Source organism: Hypanus sabinus, chromosome 20 (genome assembly GCF_030144855.1).
Source record: "Hypanus sabinus isolate sHypSab1 chromosome 20, sHypSab1.hap1, whole genome shotgun sequence".
Taxonomy (NCBI): Eukaryota; Metazoa; Chordata; class Chondrichthyes; order Myliobatiformes; family Dasyatidae; genus Hypanus; species Hypanus sabinus.
The window spans coordinates 52,801,517-52,823,257 of record NC_082725.1 but is presented as its reverse complement, the minus strand read 5'-3'; the positions used below and the strand labels follow the sequence as shown (position 1 = coordinate 52,823,257).

Sequence of the window (21,741 nt, the reverse complement as noted above, 5' to 3'; positions counted from 1 at the left end):
CGGCAGGTAGGAGGCTACCTAGGCGGGAAATAAGGTATTGCTCCATCGACCTGCGTGTGGCCTCATCTTGACGATAGAGGAGGCCATGGACAGACATGTCGGAGTGGGAGTGGTTTGTGGAATTGAAATGTGTGGCCACAGGGAGATCCCACCACTGCTGGAGGACTGAGTGCCAGAGTTCGGCAAAACGGTCTCCCAGTCTGCAGCAGGGCTCCCCATGTATAAATGGCCACATCGGGAGCACTGGATACAGTATATCACCCCAGTTGACTCGCAGGTGAAGTGGTGCCTCACCTGAAAGGACTGTCTGGGGCCTGGGATGGTGGTGAGGGAAGAAGTGTGGGGGCAGGTGTAGCACTTCTTCCGTTTGCAGGGATGAGTGCCCGGAGGGAGGTCGGTGGGGAGGGATGGGGGGGGATGCATGGACTCGGGAGTCGCGTAGGGAGCAATCCCTGTGGAAAGCCGAGAGTGTGGGGGAAGGGGAAGATGTGGCTGGTGGTGGGATCACGTAGGAGGTGGCGAAAGTTACGGAGGATTATGCGTTGGATCTGTAGGCTGGTAGGGTGATAGGTGAGGACCAGGGAGACTCTATCCCTGGTGGGCTGGCAGGGGGATGGGTGAGGGCAGAGGTGCGTGAAATACGGGAGATGCGATGGAGGGCAGAGTTGATAGTGGATGAAGGGAAGCCTCTTTCTTTAAAAAAGGAAGACATCTCCATTGTCCTAGAATGAAGGGCCTCATCCAGAGAGCAGATGTGGTGGAGGTGGAGGAATTGAGAGAAAGGGATAGCATTTTTGCAGGAGACAGGGTGGGAGGAGGAATAGTCTAGGTAGCTGTGGGAGTCTGTAGGTTTGTAGTAGACATCGGTAGATAGGCTGTCTCCAGAGATAGAAACAGAAGGATCTAGAAAGGGGAGGGAGGTGTCGGAAATAGACCAGGTAAATTTGAGGGTGGGGTGAAAGTTGGAGGCGAAGTTAATGAAGTCGACGAGCTCAGCATGTGCGCAGGAAGCAGCGCCGATGGAGTCGTCGATAAAACGTAAGAAACGAGGAGGACAGATACCGGTGTAGGCTTGGAACATAGATTGCTGCACATGGCCAACAGAAATGCAGGCATAGCTAGGACCCATGCAGGTGCCCATGGCTACACCTTTAATTTGGAGGAAGTGGGAGGAGCCAAAGGAGAAATTGTTAAGGGTGAGGACTAATTCCGCGAGGCGGAGAAGAGTGGCGGTAGAGGGTGACTGGCTGGGTCTGGAATCCAGGAAGAAACGGAAAGCTTGGAGACCTTCCTGGTGGGGGATAGAGGTATATAGGGACTGGACGTCCATGGTGAAAATGAGGCGGTGGGGGCCAGGGAACTTGAAATCTTTGAAGAGGTGGAAAGCATGGGAAGTATCATAGACATAGGTGGGAAGGGATTGAACCAGGGGAGATAAAACAGAGTTGAGATAGGCAGAAATGAGTTCAGTGGGGCAGGAGCAAGCAGAGACAATGGGTCTGCCTGGACAGGCAGGTTTGTGAATCTTAGGTAGGAGGTAGAAACGGGAAGTATGGGGTGTGGGAACTATAAGTTTGATGGCCGTGGATGGGAGATCTCCCGAGCTGATGAGATCGGAAATGGTTTGGGGGACAATGGACTGGTGCTTCCTAGTGGGATCATAGTCCAGGGGTAGATAAGAGGAGGTGTCAGCAAGTTGTCGTCGTGCCTCCGCTATGTACAGGTCGGTGCGCCAGACGGCAACAGCACCCCCCTTATCAACGGGTTTGATGGTAAGGTTGGGATTGTTGTGGAGGGAATGGAGAGCAGAACGTTCAGAAGGGGTAAGGTTGGAATTGGAGCAAGGGGTGGTGAAGTTGAGACAGTTAATGTCCCGATGGCAATTAGAGATGAACAGATCCAGGGTGGGTAGAAATCCTGGGCAGGGAGTCCATGAGGAGGAGGAGGAGGAGGGTTGGAGGTGGGAGAACGGGTCATCGGTGGGGATGGGAGAGTCCCTACCGAAGAAGTGGGCTCGAAGACGGAGCTGGCGGAAGAAGAGCTCCACGACCTGGCGCACGCAGAACTCACTGAGGTGAGGGCGAAGGGGGACAAAGCTGAGGCCCTTACTAAGGACCGAGCGCTCAGCCTCAGAGAGAGGGAGGTCGGAGGGGATGGTGAAGACCCGGCAGGGTTGAAAGCTCTGGTCCGAGGGGGGTGGGAGGCTGGTGGAGTCAGCGGGGAAGGGGTGGGGGCTGGGAGGAAGCTGAAGCCCCCGAGGGCCCGGGAACCGGTGATTGAACCTTAGGCTCGGAAATGTCAGATGGCTGCGTGGTGGTGGGGGAAGGGGAGACGCCAGTGCGTGGAGGTCCAGCTCGGAGGTCAAGGCTGGGATCCAGCGTGCTGGTCCAAATCGGGAGCTTGGAAAGCCTCTCTGACCAGTTGCTGCAAAGCTACTTTCGTCTAGGATGAAGCTGCTGTTTCAAATAATGCTCTAACCCTCTGTAGTGCATGACAGCCAACACATTACCCTTTTCTTCAGCAACCAGTGACTCAAGAGAGTTACTTATGCAGTAATGTCATCCTCATGGGTCCATGCCCTGCTGAAAGAAATATTTTGTGATAACTACCTTTGTCTGGGATTACTTTTCTAGTAATCTGTCTGATTCCATAATTATCATGCAAGAATCATTCTGTTCCGAACACAGCACAAAATAATTTGCAAGTGGCAGTACTTATTAATTCTTCCTGATGGCTCTCGATTCGTGCAACAGGCCAACCATCTGACAAAACGTGGAAAGCCACTGCCACGGCAGGAGTCGACAGAAATCGAAGTGCTGGAGGAGAAGACAACAAAGCGACTCACTGTCACTGCTGAGGAGCTGACAGAATTGGAGAGGCTGGAGGAACTCGATACTTGCATGGTAAGCTGATAACTTCATGAATCAAACCTTTTGCGCGTCATGTCTATTATAACCAATTCTAGGAGCGTTTAATCCAGAAAAAAAAACAAAGTATGTAAATTAGAATTTTTTAAAAAAGTCAGTGCTGAGTGTATTCCTGTTAATTTGCACTCTTTGCCTTCAGTGAGGCTGGTTACAGTGCTTGGACACTGAAAATACATGCAGTTGCAGTTTTGATCAATATTATCCTTGTGAGAGGGTGAAGGAATAGATTTATCCACTGCATGGGTAAGATCCTGATATCCATTTATATCAGTAGGACCCACTTAATAACTGCACATTCTCACAACAACATAAGTTCTCATAGGTTATTTGAATACTTGGAGAAAGTATTCAAATAAACTAACCTTTTATGGTTTGCAATGCACTTGGTTTTTTTTAAAGAAATACAGTACCCATTAAAAATGGAGACCCTCGGCCTGTTGACGCTGTTACCGTTATTCCCAGCCACACTTGGAGAAGAAGGATAGTCATTCAGTAACGTTAGAGATGATTGTGGCCCCCAGCAACTGATTAATGGAGAACTGGAGTGTGGAGCTCAACAGCAACCTCTCCTGATACATCATGGGCGACTGATACAGTTTGCAGTTCACTCTTATTTTAGTGCCAAAATTTATAACTAAGTGTACTTTTATATTAAGAAATACCTCAAAGAACATATTTGCTTCTGGTTGATCCCGATTTCGTGGCTGAAGTTTTCCATATTTGAGCCTCATTGAATTAAATTTGGCAACTAAAAAACTGTACGTCAAGACATCAGAATCATTCTTGCTGATGTTATTGCCCAAGATGCAGCCAAGGTCCAAATGCATGTTTGGAAATTGGTGTCAGGGGTGTTTGTACTTAACATTCCTCCACAACTAATATTTAAGAGACTCAAGTAATTTGAAAATGGTGAACAAATTGACCAGTGTGTTATTTCTATTATTAGTTTTAAAAGCTGAATATTATTTCAAGAAAGAGAAGAAATCTTAATTTGTAAGCTAGCGTATTGACAGTTTTAGTGTTGGAACTGCAAATTCTGGTTTGTTATAAAGACAGACAATTTCTGCAGTGCAGAGTTTATGATGGATGTATATCTGTATTTAAAGAAGAGTATTGTGTTCATTATTCTAAGCTGATGAAATATTTTTATTTGTCTTGACCTTTAAAAGCAGTTTTGTATGTGTGTGTATTTATATGAGAAGTTACTCTTGGCTTCCTTGCAGGCAGATTACTTAGTGCTATAATTTCACCACTGGCCACAAACTCCAAGGTTGTTTTGTTATAATTACAATAATTTTGTTCATGTTGTTAAGTAATTAAATAATTTTATGTTGCTGAAATTCTCAGGGTGTATGGTGTATCTCCCAGAGAACATTTCCTGTAGTGTGAAGAAACGTATGTGGTCCTAGGAGCATTAATCACAACACAAAGTCCTCAGTGGTCTAGTCTATCCACGTTGTTGTCCTTGTGCGTGATGAGGTCACTGAGGTTGCAGATGGTTGGTTTGCTTATCACACTGCAATGGTTTTCAATTCTTAACAGTGAAAATATGTATGGAAACTGCTGGGTTAGAGACATGTTAAAGTGGGAGTTGAGTTAGATGAGCATATTTCCAGTTTTAATAATCATGTCCGGAGTTTGGCTTTATTTCTTTGTGTATGCATGATGAAGGGTTAGGTAGAATATGCAGGAGGAAATTCTTCTGTAAAGGAATCAGGAACTAGATGGGATGTTCTTAAAATTCAAGAAAGGTAATTTGGAATGAAGTCAAGAAATTCTTTTCCACTTAAAAGACAATGGCCTGATTCTGTTCCCTTTGTTACTTTCAACTAGCTACGATTGTTGCATGATATGAGCATCAGCACTCCCTCAGGACTTGCCTTTGTGGTTAGAGGATTTCTTTTCTGAATAATCCATAGATTTTCCATTATCTCAGGAGGCCATCCTGTTGAGAAGGGGGATACTGAGATTTAATGGATGTTTTTTGATGTCTTATCACTTGTTAATATCAACCAACCCACACTCCATTTGGTTAGGTGTAAATCTGTTCTCTATTGTGAACTTGAAATATGTATTTTTAAGTGATGTTTCCTCTCTCCATTTGTTTGGTGTTAGGTAATGAAGCAAGACATAAATCTGGTCAATAAATACACAAGGACTCTATCATTTGAAACCTATTTTTCCATTGCTATTGATTTAATTCTGAATTAACAATATTTTACATCACTTAGTTGCCATCTTTATTATTAAGTTTTGTCATTTGGAAGATATAACATTGTATGAACCAACAGTCTGCTGGACGAAATCAGTGAGTCAAGCAGCATGTGTAAGAGGGAAGAGGACTTGTCTTCACTTTATATTAAAACCTTACTGCATATCAGGTTCGCAGTGCTGCAGTTCCTCACCCCCCCACCCCCCCGCTGAGCTCTCCCAGGAGATTGCTTGGTTCACAAGGTTCCAGCATCTGCAGTCTCTTGTGTCTCCAGAACATGGCATGAAAGAATCATCACTTGGGTTGCTAATGCTCAGTTAAAGTACAGCCTCCTCTTCCAGCTACCAAATACAACATCAGTCACAGTGCCATCAGACTGATTAAGTAATATGAGCTGTTTTCAATTAGCAGTTTAAAACCCAGGCCATCACATCAGCTACGGACAGCAAAAGAAGTAACATTAATGAAAACGTTCCTCAGTTTCACAAACCTGTTCATGAACTGTACCAGTTTAAATTATTCCTTTGTGTTTCAGTCCAACATAGCAAGTTATGGTTGGGTTAAGTTGTTCTCTGATTTTGGCAATTTACTTGCAAACGTTCCTTCACCATACGAGGAGACATCATCAGCGCACTGTTTATTGTGTGTCCTCCAAATGCTTGGCCTTTATGTACTTTTCAATCAGCTGATTGGTCGCCATTTCGGAAACACAGTTGTGATGTGTGGAGGCAATCTCATCGGTGATTGGTTGTGTGGTGAATTACATGTGCTGTGGTGTGGAATTTTGCCAGCTGTTCCCCTCCACCTTGATATTTATTTATTTCTTGATCATTGACAACAGAGCCATACTAATAATGGACTGCTTGTGAAATCTTGTGAAATTGTGTCCTTAGTTCTTGCAGTATTTGAAGCCATACCTGCTGGCAGTATAATCTCATAGTAAGGGTGGAGGGCATCTGAGAGATCATGAACAAAAGTGTCAATGGTCTGTCTCCTTAACCCATGAACATCAACTGTAGAATATTGCAGCACAGGAACAGGCCCTACCGATCACCATGCCAATGCCAGCCCTGATGCCAATCTGACATGCAGAGTATCCCCTACTCCCGGCTGGTTTATATGTGTTTCTTTAAGATATAGGAACAGAGTTAGGCCATTTAACCATTCCATCATGGCTGATCCCGAATCCCACTCAAACCCACAGACCTGCCTTCTCGCCATATCTTTTGATGCCCTGACCTATCAGGAAACTATCAACTTTCCCCTTAAATATACCCACAGATTTGGCCTCCGCTGCAGTCTCTGGCAGAGCATTCCACAGACTCACTACTCCCTGGCCAAAAAAATTCCTTCTTACCCAAAAGGTTGTCTCACAATTTTGAGGCTGTGCCCTCTAGTTTTGGATACCCCCACCAGAGGAAACATTCTCTCCGCATCCACCCTATCTAGTCGTTTCAACATTCAGAAGGTTTCAATGAGATCCCCACACATTCTTCTAAATTCCAGTGAGTACAGGCCTAAAGCTACCAAATGCTCCTCATATGTTAACCCCTTCATTCCCAGAATCATCCTCATGTACCTCCTCTGGACTCTCCTCAATGACAACACATCCTTTCTGAAATATGAGGCTCAAAACTGCTGACAATACTCCGTGCAGCCAGACTAGTGTCTGATAAAGGCTCAGCATTATCTCCTTGCTTTTATATTCTATTTCCCTTGAAATAAATGCCAACATTGCACTTGCCTTCTTTACCACCGACTCAACCTGTAAATGAAGCTTCTAGGAGTCTCGCTCAAGGACTTGTCAGTCCCTTTGCACCTCTGATGTTTCAATTTTCTCCCCATTTAGATAACAGTCCGCACAATTGCTCCTTTTACCAAAATGCATTGTCATAACATTTCCCAACACTGTATTCCATCTGTCACTTATTTGCCAATTCCAAGGATATACATCCAAGGATATTCCTGTGTATCTGAAAGATAGATTAGTAGGCAGCGGGGGAGGTGTGGCTCTGTGTACAAGAAATAATATTAAATCATTGGGAAGAGATGCCATAGGATCAGAAGGTGTGGAGTCTCTACGGGTTGAGTTAAGAAATGACAAGGGTAAAAGACCATAATGGCAGTTGTATACAGGCCTCCAAACAGCAACCGGAAGGTGGATTACACATTACAGCAGGGGATAGAAAAGGCATGTCAGAAAGGGAATGTCATGATAATCGTTGGGAATTTTAACATGAAAGTGGATTGGGAAAACCAGGTCAGTACCGGACCTCAAAAGAGAGAATTTGTAGAATGTCTAAGGAATGGCTTTTTAAAACAACTTGTTGTTGAGCCCACTAGTGGATCGGCTGTGCTGGATTGGGTGTTGTGATGATCTGGAGGTGATAAGAGAGGATAAGATTAAGGAACCCTTAGGAAACGGTGATCAATATGATCGAGTTCACATTGAAATTTGAGAGGGAAAAAATAAAATCCAATGTCTCGGTATTTCAGTAGAATAAAGGAAGTTACAATGGCAAGAGAGGGGAACTAGCCAAAGATGATTGGAAAGGGACATCTGCAGGAAGGACAGCAGAGCAGCAATGGCTGGAGTTTCTGCGAAAAATGAGGGAAGTGCAAGACAGATGTATTTCAAATAAGAGGATATTTTCAAAGGGAAGAAGGACACTACCGTGGCTGACAATTGAAGTCAGAGCCAAAGTAAAAGCAAAAGAGAGGGCATACTAGGAAGCCAGAACTAGTGAGAAGATAGAAGAATGGGAAGCTCTTAAAAACTTGCAGAAGGAAACTAAGAAGGTCATTAGGAAGGAAAAGATTTATTAGGAAAGGAAGCTGGCGAATAATATCAAAGAAGATAGCAAAGCCTTTAAGTATATAAAGGATAAAAGAGGGTTGAGTGTAGATATAGGACCAATAAAAAATGATGCTGGAGATGTTGTAATAAGAGATGCAGATGGCAGAAGAACTGAACACGTATTTTACATCAGTCTTCATAGTGAAAGATGTCTGCAGTATACCGGATATTCAGGAGTGTCAGGGAAGTGAGGTACGTGCTGTGAAAATTACAACTGAGAAGGTGCTCAGGAAGCTTAATGGTCTGAGGGTGGATAAATCTCCTGGACCTGGTGGAATGCACCCTCGGGTTCTGAAGGAGGTAGCTGGAGAGATTGCAGAGGCATTAACGATGATCTTTCAAGAATTGATAGATTCTGGCATTGTATTGGATGACTGGAAAATTGCAAATGTTACTCTGTGATTTAAGAAGAATGGGAGGCAGCAGAAAGAAAACTATAGACCTGTTAGCTTGACATCAGTGGTTGGGAAGTTGTTGGAATCGATTGTTAGAGATGAGATTATGGAGTACCTGGAGCCACTGACAAGATAAGCCAAAGCCAGCATGGTTTCTTGAAAGGAATGTCCTGCCTGACTAACCTACTGCAATTCTTTGAGAAAATTACAAGCAGGGTAGACAAAGGAGATGCAGTAGACATGGCGTACTTGGATTTTCAGAAAGCCTTTTACAAGGTGCCGCACATGAGGCTTCTTAGCAAGATAAGGTCCCATGGAATTACAGAGGAGTTACTAGCATGGGTGGAGCATTGGCTGGTTGGCAGAAAACAGATAGTGGGAATAAAGGGATCCTATTCTGGCTAGCTGCTGGTTACCAGTGGAGTTCCACGGGTCGGTGTTGGAACCGCTGCTTTTTACGATGTATGTCAATGATTTGGACTACGGTATTAATAGATTAGTGGCTAAATTTGCCGATGATACAAAGATAGTTTGTTGCAGAAACAGAGAACCTGCAGAAAGACTTAGATAGTTTAGGGAAATGGGCAAAGAAGTGACAAATGAAGTACAATGTTGGAAAGTGTATGGTCATGCAGTTTGGTGGAAGAAATAAACAGGCAGACTATTATTTAGAAGGGGGAAGAATTCAAAATGCAGAGGTGTAACGGGACTTGGGAGTCATTGTGCAGGATACCCTAAAGGTTAACCTCCAGGCTGAGTCGGTGATGAAGAAGGCAAATGCAATGTTGGCATTCATTTCTAGAGGTATAGAATATAAGAGCAGGGATGTGATGTTAAGGCTCTATAAGGCACTACTGAGAGCACACTTGGAGTATTGTGTAGTTTTGGGCTCCTCATTTTAGAAAGGATATACTGACATTGGAGAGGGTTCAGAGAAGATTCACGAGAATGATCCCAGGAATGACAGGGTTACTGTATGAGGAACGTCTGGCAGCTCTTGGGCTGTATTCCCTGGAGTTCAGGAGAATGGGGGGGGATCTCAAACATTCTGAATGTTAAAAGGCCTGAACAGATTAGATATGGCAAAGTTATTTCCCATGATAGGGGATTCTAGGACAAGAGGGCAAGAGTTCAGGATTGAAGGACGTTCATTTAGAGAAGGGGTGCAAAGAAATTACTTTAGTCAGAGGGTGGTAAATCTGTGGAATTTGTTCCCATGGGCGGCTGTGGAGGCCAAGTCATTGGGTGTATTTAAGGCAGCGATAGATAGGTTCTTGATTAGCCAGGACATTAAAGGGTATGGGGAGAAAGCAAGGGAGTGGGGATGACTAGAAGAATTGGATCAGCCCGTGATTGAATAGTGGAGCAGACTCAATGGGCCAAATGGCCTATTAGTGTTGCTATATCTTATGGTCTTAATATGTTCTTATTCTTTCAATTTATCTAAATCCTGCTACATCACATTACTTTCCCAGCACTACCTACCCCTCCATCTATCTTCATATCATCTGCAGAACTTTGTCACAAAGCCATCAATTCCATTATCCAAATCATTGACAAACAATGTGAAAAATAGCAGTCCCAATACTGACCACTGTGGAACAGCACTAGTCACTGGCAGCCAACCAGAAAAGACTCCCTTTATTCCCATTCACTGCATCCTGCCTGTCAGCTGTTCCTCTATCCATGCAAGTATCTTTCCTGTAATCCCATAGGATTGTATCTTGATAAGCAGTCTCATGCATAGCACCTTGTCAAATGCCTTCTGAAATTTAAAGTAAATGGCATCCACTTTGACAAGTAAAAGACTCCTTTGCCCACTCTGCTTTTTATTCCTTGAAGAACTCTTAACAGATTTGTCAGGGAAGGCTTCCCTTTACAGCATCCGTGCTGACTTTGATTTGCTTTATGATTAGTCTTCACGTACCCCGAATCCTCATCCTCAGTAATAGACTCCAACACTTTCCCAACCACTGAGGTTAGGCTAACTGGCCTATAATTTCCTTTCTTTTGCCTTCCTCCCTTCTTAAAGGGTGGAGTGACATTTGCAATTTTTCATTCCTCTGGGACCATGCCAAAATCAAGTGATTCTTGAAAGATCATGACCAACACATTTGCTACCTCTTCAGCGACCTCTCTCAGGACTCTGGGATGTGGTCTATCTGGCCCAGATTGTAATATTAAGAAGTTAGTATCTCGTAGGTCGCTTGTGACCCTGGCTATTTTTTTTTAAAGGTCATAGCAGCTATGAGCTTGCAAAAAAAGTATAAATGCACAAATGCTTTCCCATAAAATAAGCTCAGCGGGTGATGGCAGCCTTGGTGTGGGAAACATATCGTGCCTTGTGTTTCTTATGGCACCTATAAGATAAGCAATTAGAGGGAGTGACTATTTACAAGGGCAGCAGACTTTTGGTGATGGGCTTGTGCATGTCCATATCCAGGCATAGTAGCAATTAAAACTGTCATACGAACAATTTATGCCAAAATCAAGTGATTCTTGAAAGATCATGACCCACACGTCTGTTATCTCTTCAGCGACCTCTCTCAGGACTCTGGGATGTAGTCTATCTGGCCCAGGTGATCTATCCACCTTAAGACCTTTCAGTTTGTCTAGCACTTTTTCCTTTGTAATAACAATGACACTCACTCCTGCTCCCTGACACTCACTGACCTCTGGCATACAGCTAGTATCTTCCACAATAAAGACTAAAGCAAAGTACTTACTAAATTCATCTGCTGTTTCTTTGTCCCCCATTACTACCTCGCCAGCATTATTTTCCAGTGGTCCAATAACAACTTTCACCTCCCTTTTACTCTTCATATGACTGAAAAAACTTTTGGTATCCTGCTTTATATTATTCTAAATGCCTCTTAAACATTGCTGTGGCATCTGCTTCTTTCACCTCCCTGGCATCGTGTTGCAGGCACCTACCACTCTGTGTGTACAACAAAGTACTTTGATATACTTTTATTAGTTTGTCCCTTAGTCTCCACTGCCCTAAAGCAGGAGGTCCCAGCTTTTTTTATACCATGGATTCCTACCATCAGCTGTGGGGCCCATGGACCCCAGATTGGAGCCCCTTTTCTCTCGGGCCCAGAGAAAACAATACAAGTTTGTCCAACCTCTATTTAGCAAAAGAAAATAATAAATTACAAAGAAAATATTAAATGTGCCAGATGAATTTACAACATGCAGGAATGAGCCAACGGTTTAAATTGTTAATTTTCTTAGCTAGCGAGCTGATGGCCGTGTCATTAAAAGGAAACTTTCTTGTTTAAATATGAGTGACAAGTTTAATAAGCAATTACTGTGCCAATCCAGCAAGTTCTGGAAGGTAACTAAGGGGTTGAGAGCAAGGCAGCATTTATATGAGGCAGCCGCAAATTGTTTAAATTGAAGCACATTACATTTTGGTACAAATAATACTGTTTAATTCTTGCGTTGCTTGAATAATTTAAACCTTGACAGGCAAATTAATGGTTTTTGAATAGTAGCTTTATGCTAATCTATTAGAAGTATGTTTTGAAAACACAAAAGACTGTAGAATACTTGAAACTTCTATGTCAGAGCCGGAACGAAGACTGCTGTAAGTTCTATTTGCTGTCAGTACTCCAAATGAGGAACCATTTATGGCATTGAAAATTGATTCATTCTCCCAAATCATCATGGTATTTTCATGGTGGCTTTGATTCCTTGAGGCAATACTTTGGAATACTTCATTATTAAGTGCATTAGGCATTTTACCTGCCATGCGTGGAAAGGAGTAGAAGTTCACAAGTGGGAAGCACTTTTGTTCAAGTCACAAATTTCCTGGAGATTGGAAGTGATGCAGTTAGTTTTCATTGTAATGTCAATAAGAATTTATTTTCTTTGACAGCATTGCTACAGTTGTGCTGAGTATTCAGCCTAACCTCAGGGTTGGAGCTACGACTGACACCACTGACTTATTTACGGCCTGTTACGCCACTGGGCCGTGAAGGTCCTCCATCTCTGGCGGTGTTCACACTTCCTTCATCGTGTCAGCAGCTTCCCCTCGGTTTTCACTGCTGTCAGTCATGCAAGTCCCAGCTGGGCATACCGTCGCACTCAGATGTAGAAGGATTATTCATTGCCATTTCCGTAACAATTTTGTTTTACCGGTCAGGGTTGTTAGCGCTGAGCTGAACCCCCAAACTTGGGGGGTCTAGTGGACCACTCTTAGGCCGGCCTGTACCATTTGATTTGTTTGACATGGATAACTTTACCAAGAGCCAAAGTATAAAGCCCTGACTCCCACCAACATAGCTCTCCGGGTCATTGCGGTACACAGACCTCCAAACGATGACAGTTGTGGTCCGCGGAGAGGTCCACCAGTGAGCCTCTTTTGAACTAATGGCAGTACAAAGTCTTGACTACTTTGCAGAATTAGTGTTGCTCTGATAACTACAATATTTGGCAGTGTTATGCTAAATTTGCAATATAACTTGATTCACTAGCAGGTGTCCAGCCAGCCACTCAAAGGATCATTTATTTGAAACAACACGCACAAAGTGCTGGAGGAACTCAGCAAGTCAGGCAGCATCGGTGGAAATAAGTAGATAGTCGGTTTAAGGACGAGACCCTGCTTCTTGGGGGAGTTGGCAGCACCCATACATAACTGAGGAGCAGTGTGACGATGACTGCTTTTTTTGGACGTAGGAAGCATGCGAGGTTTAGTATAAGGACTGCAACTATTTTGCTATATGTTCTGGTTTTCTCCCACATCTCTGAAGTAGGTTAATTGGCCAGGGTAAATTGGTCTTAGTGTGGTTGGGCATTTGATCGTCCAGTGCACACTTAGTGATATGAAAAGTCTCCTTCTATATTGGATGACTCTACTACTGGGGCAGAACACTGTTTGAAATCTGCTGGTAATGTAAAACTTGGGTAGGTAGTGAGCCTTGAGGAAAATAGCAGATGTCAAGAGGATGTAGACTGGCTGCTGGTGAGTTAAAGTCAGCACTGAAAATTGTATGAGAATGAGTAGAGGTAGTGAGTGCTGAATATCAGAGTTTTAAATGGAGGACAAGGAATGAGACTGGGGTGCAAAATTTCTCTTCACTTTGTGGGTTTTTTTTAATCCCCCAAATCCCAAAGGTTTGCTGGTTGTTTGGTCTCTGTAAATTTCTCCATGTAGATGTCTGGTGGGAGAATCAGGGTAGAACTGATGGACAAGTGTGAGAGAGAGTAGGTTGCAAGAAAATAAGTGGGACCCAGGCTTGATGAGGTTGCTGTGGGGACCAGCATGACCTTATGTCATCAGGATATGTGAAATAGGTGGGAAATTGTACTAAAGCCATCAAAAACTAATTCTAGTAGAGCCTCAAATGGAACATTGAATGAGGTATGAAAAGATGTGAAGAGTTAAAGAATACACAGAATGGATTTATTCATATAGGTTTGGAAACAAGTGGTAGACTTTGGGTTATTTGACATAGGGCAGAGAAGACTAAAAGGAAATTTGATAGAGATGTTCAAGATCATTGATATCTTTGATGAATAAAGAGAATCTATTTTTAATGATTTTGAGAGGAAATTGGTTGCTGAGTCATTGAAAATTACTGGAACAAACTGAATTGGTCTTCAGAGGAGCCAGGAAGACTTGTTGTATCAAATGGCCTTATTTTTGTTTGGCTATCTGTGATTCTTTGACTTTGTGATCTCAGTCAGGAATTCTTTGGTATTTAAATTTATATAGATGGTTAAGCCTCAATCTTGAGAGCAGAGGCAAGATTATTTCAGGTGTTATTAACAAGAAAAATAAATACTTTAATTTTGGAGTTCTACTGTTGTAATTTTATAAATTGTGTGTGAAATATGAGTGTTGCCTACAGTTAGGTTCTTGGGAATAAAATGTTTTAAAATGTGTTACTTGGAATGCAAAGGTTCCTTTAATATCAGCAAGTATGGACACTATGCAGCCTAAAATTTGTACTCTTCACAGACATCTACAAAAGAAGAACCCCATAGAATGAATGAAAGAAACATTGAAACCCCGAAGCCCCCTCCCCACTCCCTTCACACAAGCAACAGCAAAAGCATCAACCCTCGGCATTGAGTTCCAGCAAAAGCTGGGCAAAATGTCCAGCTTTCCCTCGCAGTCTTAAGTTGGACCACTGAGTGAACTTACTACAGTAGATGCATTAGAATGTAGAGTTTTCCTAATCAGTAGAGAATCTATTACTTTGTATAATATACCATGTACAAGTTTTCCAGAACATAATATTTTAAGCACATCATTTCACTGAGGTGAGAGCAGGTAACAGATTCCACAAAGATGAATTTACCAGCCTATCTTGCACTTCCCCTTCCTCTCACTAGTAGTCCCAGTTCTGTCATGAACTAATTCAGAATGGCACCAATGAGGTAATGTTCCCAATCCCTCGTGGAAGGAAATGACTAAGCCAAATATTTAATTTCAGAATTCCATTTATATGTTAATGCTTCTCTCAGTCTTCCAGCATCTGATGCTCTGTATAGCTTGCTGTCCTTATTAATCATTCTGAATATTGGATGAAATGTTTTAATAATTTTCATTGTTACCGTGTAAACCTCGTCAGCAAAGCCTCTTTATTATTTGCTGCCCTGTATGTGAAGCTTTGAATGTTGAATAATTATTTTTGTGCTGGTTGCCCTTTCTTTTTGAAATACAAAACCATATTCATCATGTCTTCTCTCTCTTCACTTTCTGATTTCTCCTTTTGCTGCATGGAGACTCTGTGCTGTACCAGTGTAAGTATCACAGTGGCCAGTTTGCTTTTCTCAAAACCTCATTTGCTTTTGAATTGTATGCAAACCTCAACTAAAATCTGCTTTGGTTTTGATCTAGTATGAAAGTTGAAGTAATATATAATGCATGTGTTAAATGATTATTAAAGTTTGCTTTTGCATATTAAAAAATACTTGTTCAGAGATTTCATTACAAGTTCTGTATTTGCTTACCTTTTGAAAAATTGTTCCCTGTTTTTCTGCAGTCATCTTCCACATAATTACCCTTTCCTAACATGCAGGTCCATTGTTGTGCTTTTAACAATTTAAGAAAATAAAGGAAAACATTTATATGGTGCCTTTGAAACCATAGTTCATTCGGTGACACGGTAAAACAATGAATTACTTTTCTAAGTGTTGTCCCTGTTGTAATTAGGAAATGGAACAGCCAATTTGTCTGAGCTCCCATAAACAACAATGATTATCAATGCTCATCAATGTTGAGTTAGAACATTTATCTGAGTAGCACCTTGACTCCTCCTCTTCAGAAATTGATGCTATCTGAGTTTTATGTCAGCCTTACAGTGTTAGGCAGCCCCTTGATGAACCTAATCAACAAACTTCAAGACCTTGGCCTCAATACCCCTTGTGCAATTGGATCCTCAATTTCCTCACTTGCAGACCCCAGTCCATTCGGACTAGTAACAACATCTCCTCCACAACCTCCATCAACACAGGTGCACCTCAAGGCTGTGTGCTTAGCTCCCTGCTCTACTTTTTTACACATAGGCTGGCTGTGTGGCTAAGCACAGCACCAATGCCATAATTAAGTTCACCGATGACACCACCGTCATTGCCCGATCCAAAGGCAGTGATGAGTTAGCATATAGACCAAGTGGTGCTACTACAACAACAACCTCTCACTGAATGTCAGCGTGACCAAGAGCTGATTATTGACCTCAGGAGCAGGAAACTGGAGGTCCGTGAACCAGTCCTCATTGGAGATCAGAGATGGTGAGGGTCAGCAACTTTAATTTTCATTTCAGATGATCTGCCCTGGGCCCAGTACATAAGTGCCACTACAAAGAAAGCAGAGCAGTGCTTCTACTTTCTTAACAGTTTGTGTAGATTCTGCATTTCATTTAAAACTCTGGTAAACACCTATAGATGTGTGGTGGAGAGCATATTGACTGGTTGCATCCTGGCCTGGAATGGATATACCAATGCTCTTGAACTGAAGTGCCTTCAAAAAGTAGTGGATACAGCCAGTCCATCATGGGTAAAGCCCTCCCCATCACTGAGCATATCTACACAAAGTGCCGACGCAGTAAGGCAGCATCCAATATTGAGGACCCCACCAGCCAGGCCATCTCGCTGCTGCCATCAGGGAAATGGTAGTGGAGCCCCAGGACTCACAGCACCAGGTTCATGAACAGTTGCATATCACCCCGTCACTGAACCATTCCTCCAACCTATGAACTCACTTTCAAGGACTCTTCATTTGTTGCTTTTTTATCTATTATTTTTTTCCTGTATTTGCAGTGTGTTGTCTTTTGCACCTTGGTTGCTTGTCCATTCTGTTGGGTGCAGATTTTCATCGATTCTACTGTGTTTCTTGAATACCACAAGGAAATTGGTGAAATATGTGTACTTTGACAATAAATTTACTTTGAACTTCTAAATGGGATGTGTACAAAGAAAGGACCACAAGCGTTCTGCATGGCATGGTGGGGAAGGGGGCTTAATTAGAAAGCACGTCTGGAAGAAGCAAGAACACTGAAAGTTCCACAGTGAACAGAGTCACCACTGGAGCTTGTGAATACAGAAGCGTTTTATTCAGCAAGAAGGAGCAACAGGCATCATATTGACACACTTGTAAGATGACATATTACATGACATTTTATATGCTAAAGATCAAAGGTAACATCGGGACAATTCTACAGTTACACTGTATCTACAGTGCTTCCTTTGAATTACATATAGTGTTCGCACACCTCCTTCTTCACACCTACACTCCAGGCACCCAAAATGAATGTTAATCAGCATTTTCTGGTTTGCAATCAACTCCAGTCCACAGCCGCAAGAAAACTGTTGTTCAGGGCTGCATTTTAAATTCAATCTACAATCCACGTTCAGGTCTGAAGTGTGGTTGCTGGTGAAATTAATATTTGCTATATACCCCAACTCCAAAATTTGCCCGAACACCACTATTAACAATGGCATTGCAAAATTAAACTTCTGACTTTTAGTAACTATTGATCAATTGAATTTGGCCTGATAAGGGAAAATGGAAGAGGTAATCATATATGAAACAGATCATTGACATCAGTTTCTGGAATTGTTTCCTTTGCTGTGGAAAGAATGTTTGCTTCCCTTTCAAAGTTGCACTTATGAAAATATCTTTAGTCTTTGTAGGTCACATGAAGAAAAGAAAAATTTGCATTTATATATAACTTTCACAACCACAGGGCATTTGCAGGCAAAACCACTCCCCTCTGTTTCCACAACCCCTCCCCACCCACCCACCCTTCTGTTTTCCATTATTCTAGTAACTCTCTCATTCCTTCTTCTTCAGTACTTTCTTCTTCCATCTATCACTTACTAGCTTTTCACATCATCACCTTTCATTCCCCCCTCCCACGCCCACCTTCCCCTTACCCAGTCACACCTCACGCCTGTCAGCTCTTACTCCTCCCCCTCCTCATTCTTGCTTTTGTCCCTTTCTTTCCCTGTTGTAGTGAAGGGTCTCGGCCCAAACCATTCGACTGTTTATTTCCCTCCACAGATGCTGCCTGACTTGCTGAGTCCCTCCAGTGTTCTGTGCATGTTACTCAAGATTTCCGGCTTCTGCCAAATCTCTTGTGTCTATTGTTTTGAATTGTTTGGACAATAAGAAGGTAGAGCAACTGCATTCAAACAAGAATGTAACAATGGCTTGATAATGTTGTGATTTCTGCTGTTAAAAGAACTAACTGTTTGCCAAACAATGATGTTGTATTGTTAGTGCAGGTAATACTTTTTAAAATGCTATGCACCTTAAAGCAAACTCAACCAGTACTCATTTTCAGTTCTGAAATCCTGCACACTATGCAAGTGCGACTATGCGAGGCTTTGTGGATAATAGTTATCCATCAGTGATTAACTAGAATTATGTCTTGTATGGCAGATGACTCCCAAGTCGAAGAGGAAAAGTATCCATAGCAGAATGCTCCGTCCTGTGTCTAGAGCTTTTGGTAAGTACATCCACATATCTCACTTTCATACGGAAATAATGTGTGATCGTTTTAGCCTTAAATGCACCATTGTTTCAAAATGTTCCCTTGATGTTGGAAAATTTAATGACCAGAAAACAGCAAACCTCCCAATAAATAGTTAAGTAGCTTTTTAAAAAAAAATTATATATGTAATCATATGATCATATGACAGCAAACACTTAAATTACAAAACCATCAGGTTTTAGGAAATCTTTTCTAGTGTAACTCAATATTTTATTGCATAAATTGAATTGAAACAGTGGACATTTTAATTTCGGCAATGCTGTTAGTCTTGCTACCTGTGGGGGACCAGGTGGAGCTGTCGATGTGAAAGCAGCACCACCTTGTGGTCAATCAATAAAATGGCCGCCTTCTCCTGAGAGTAATTTCCCCACATTCCCTCTCAATTGAAATTGGCAGTGAAAAGTTTGGTAAGCTCCTAAAGGCAACCTGGTAGTGGTCATTGCTGCTGCCTACCTTCCCCTTGACATTGTGTGTCAATGAGCAGCCCTTCCACTCTTAGCTGCAGCTGCAGCTGAGAGAAGATACTTGAGGATCTTGGAAATATTGTTCTTTACAGCAGACAGTAGGGTGATAGAAAGAGGGGAGGTAAAAGCTTTTTGTCTTCCCTCTTTTTCTCAGTTCAGATATAGCAGTTCAATAGACTTGAAAAAGATTAAATAGACAATAGACAATAGGTGCAGAAGTAGACCATTTGGCCCCTCGAGTCTGCACCGCCATTCTGAGATCATGGCTGATCATTCACTATCAATACCCAGTTCCTGCCTTGTCCCCATATCCCTTGATTCCCCTATCCATCATATATCTATCCAGCTCCTTCTTGAAAGCATCCAGAGAATTGGCCTCCACCGTCTTCCGAGGCAGTGCATTCCACACCTCCACAACTCTCTGGGAGAAGAAGCTCTTCCTCAACTCTGTTTTAAATAACTGACCTCTTATTCTCAATCCATGCCCTCTGGTACTGGACTCTCCCAACATCTGGAACATATTTCCTGCCTCAATCCTATCAAATCCTTTAATTATCTTAAACATTTCAATCAGATCCCCTCTCAATCTCCTCAATTCCAGCGTGTACAAGCCCAATCTCTCCAATCTCTCTGCGTAAGACAGCCCTGCCATCCCAGGAATCAACCTAGTGAATCTACGCTGCACTTCCTCAATTGCCAGAATGTCCTTCCTTAAACCTGGAGACCAAAACTGTACACAATATTCCAGGGGTGGTCTCACCAGGGCCCTGTACAAATGCAAAAGAACATCCTTGCTCTTGTATTCAATTCCCCTTGTAACAAAGGCCAACATTCCATTTGCCCTCTTCACTGCCTGTTGCACTTGCTCATTCACTTTCATTGACTGGTGAACTAGGACTCCTAGGTCTCTTTGCATTTCTCCCTTACCTAACTCGACACCATTCAGACAATACTCTGCCCTCTTGTTCCAGCTTCCAAAGTGGATAACTTCACATTTATTTACATTGAATGACATCTGCCAAGTATCTGCCCACTCACTCAGCCTATCCAAGTCTCCCTGTATTCTCCTAACATCCTCTTCGCATGTCACACTGCCACCCAGTTTAGTATCGTCAGCAAACTTGCTGATATAGTTTTCAATGCCCTCATCTAAATCATTGACATAAATCGTAAAGAGCTGTGGTCCCAATACAGAGCCCTGTGGTACCCCACTAGTCACCTCCAGCCAGTCTGAGAAACACCCATTCACTGCTACCCTTTGCTTTCTATCTGCCAACCAGTTTTCTATCCATGTTGAAACCCTGCCCCCAATGCCATGAGCTCTGATTTTACTCACCAATCTCCTATGTGGCACCTTATCGAATGCCTTCTGAAAATCTAGGTACACAACATCTACTGGCTTACCCTCATCTAACATCCTTGTTACACCCTCAAAAAACTCCAACAGATTAGTCAAGCATGATTTGCCCTTGGTAAATCCATGCTGGCTCGGCCTAATCCTATTTCTGCCATCTAGATGTGCCACTATTTCGTCCTTAATAATGGACTCAAGCATCTTCCCCACGACTGACGTTAGGCTAACAGGGCGATAGTTCTCCGTTTTCTCCTTCCCTCCCTTCTTGAAAAGTGGGACGACATTAGCCACTCTCCAATCTTCAGGAACTGATCCTGAATCTAAGAAACATTGGAAAATGATTACCAATGCATCCGCAATTTCCTGAGCCACCTCTTTTAGAACCCTCGGATGCAGACCATCTGGACCCGGGGATTTATTAGCCTTCAGTCCTACCAGTCTACTCATCACAGTTTCTTTCCTAATGTCAATCTGTCTCAATTCCTCTGATATCTTATGACCCTGGCCCATCCATACATCTGGGAGATTGCTTGTGTCCTCCCTGGTGAAGACAGATCTAAAGTATGCATTAAATTCTGTTGCCATTTCCCTGTTTCCCATAACAATTTCTCCCAATTCATTCTTCAAGGGGCCAACATTGTTCTTAACTATCTTCTTTCTCTTCACATAGCTAAAAAAGCTTTTGCTATCCCCTTTTATATTCCTGGCTAGACTGAGCTCATACCTGATTTTTTCTCTCTGTATTGCTTTTTTAGTTAAGATCTGCTGTTCCTTAAAACTTTCCCAATCATCTGTATTCCCACTCATCTTAGCCCTGTCATACTTCTTTTTCTTTAATGCTATACAATCTCTGACTTCCTTTGTCAACCACTGTGGCCCCTTCCCCCTCGTTGAATCCTTCCTTCTCATTGGAATGAACTGCATTTGCATCTTTTGTATTATGCCCAAGAATATCTGCCACTGCTGATCCACTGTCTTTCCTGCCAAGGCCCATTTAACTTTGGCCAGCTCATCCCTCATGGCTCCGTAGTCTCCTTTATTTAATTGCAACACTGACACCTCTGATCTGCCCCTATCCCTCTCAAATTGTAGATAAAAACTTATCATGTTATGATCACTACTTCCTAATGGCTCCTTTACTTCAAGATCACTTATCAATTCCTGTTCATTACACATCACCAAGTCCAAAATAGCCTCGTTCCTGGTTGGCTCAAGCACAAGCTGTTCCAAACATACATCCCTTAGACACTCCACAAACTCCCTATCCTGTTAAACAAATGTTAAACAAATTGAGGGAAAAGAGGAAAGAACAAGAAGGCAGCACTGTGCTGGTGATGGGTCTAGAGGAGGCTTAAATCAGAATAGCAGAATCATTACCTGACATCTTTTAACCTGTTCTTTCTGAAGAATGTAACGTATGCATTCAAAAGATAAAGTATTTATTTAGAGATACAGGCCCTTCTGTTTGATGGGAAAAAATGTGATTTCTTTACCTGTGAAAAAGGGATATACTTGCAAAGAAAAT

General features: G+C 42.5%; 1 protein-coding gene across 6 annotated transcripts in view; it reads left to right on the top strand.

Annotated features, from left to right (window-relative positions):
• LOC132378539 (F-actin-uncapping protein LRRC16A-like) overlaps window positions 1–21,741 on the top strand; it is a 331,671-nt gene that overhangs the window by 264,354 nt on the left and 45,576 nt on the right. For all 6 annotated transcript variants that reach the window (XM_059945517.1, XM_059945515.1, XM_059945516.1 and 3 more), the window contains 2 exons: window positions 2,754–2,903; window positions 18,287–18,353. In XM_059945517.1, the coding sequence (XP_059801500.1) occupies window positions 2,754–2,903; window positions 18,287–18,353 (217 nt within the window). The remainder of the gene's footprint in view (window positions 1–2,753; window positions 2,904–18,286; window positions 18,354–21,741) is intronic.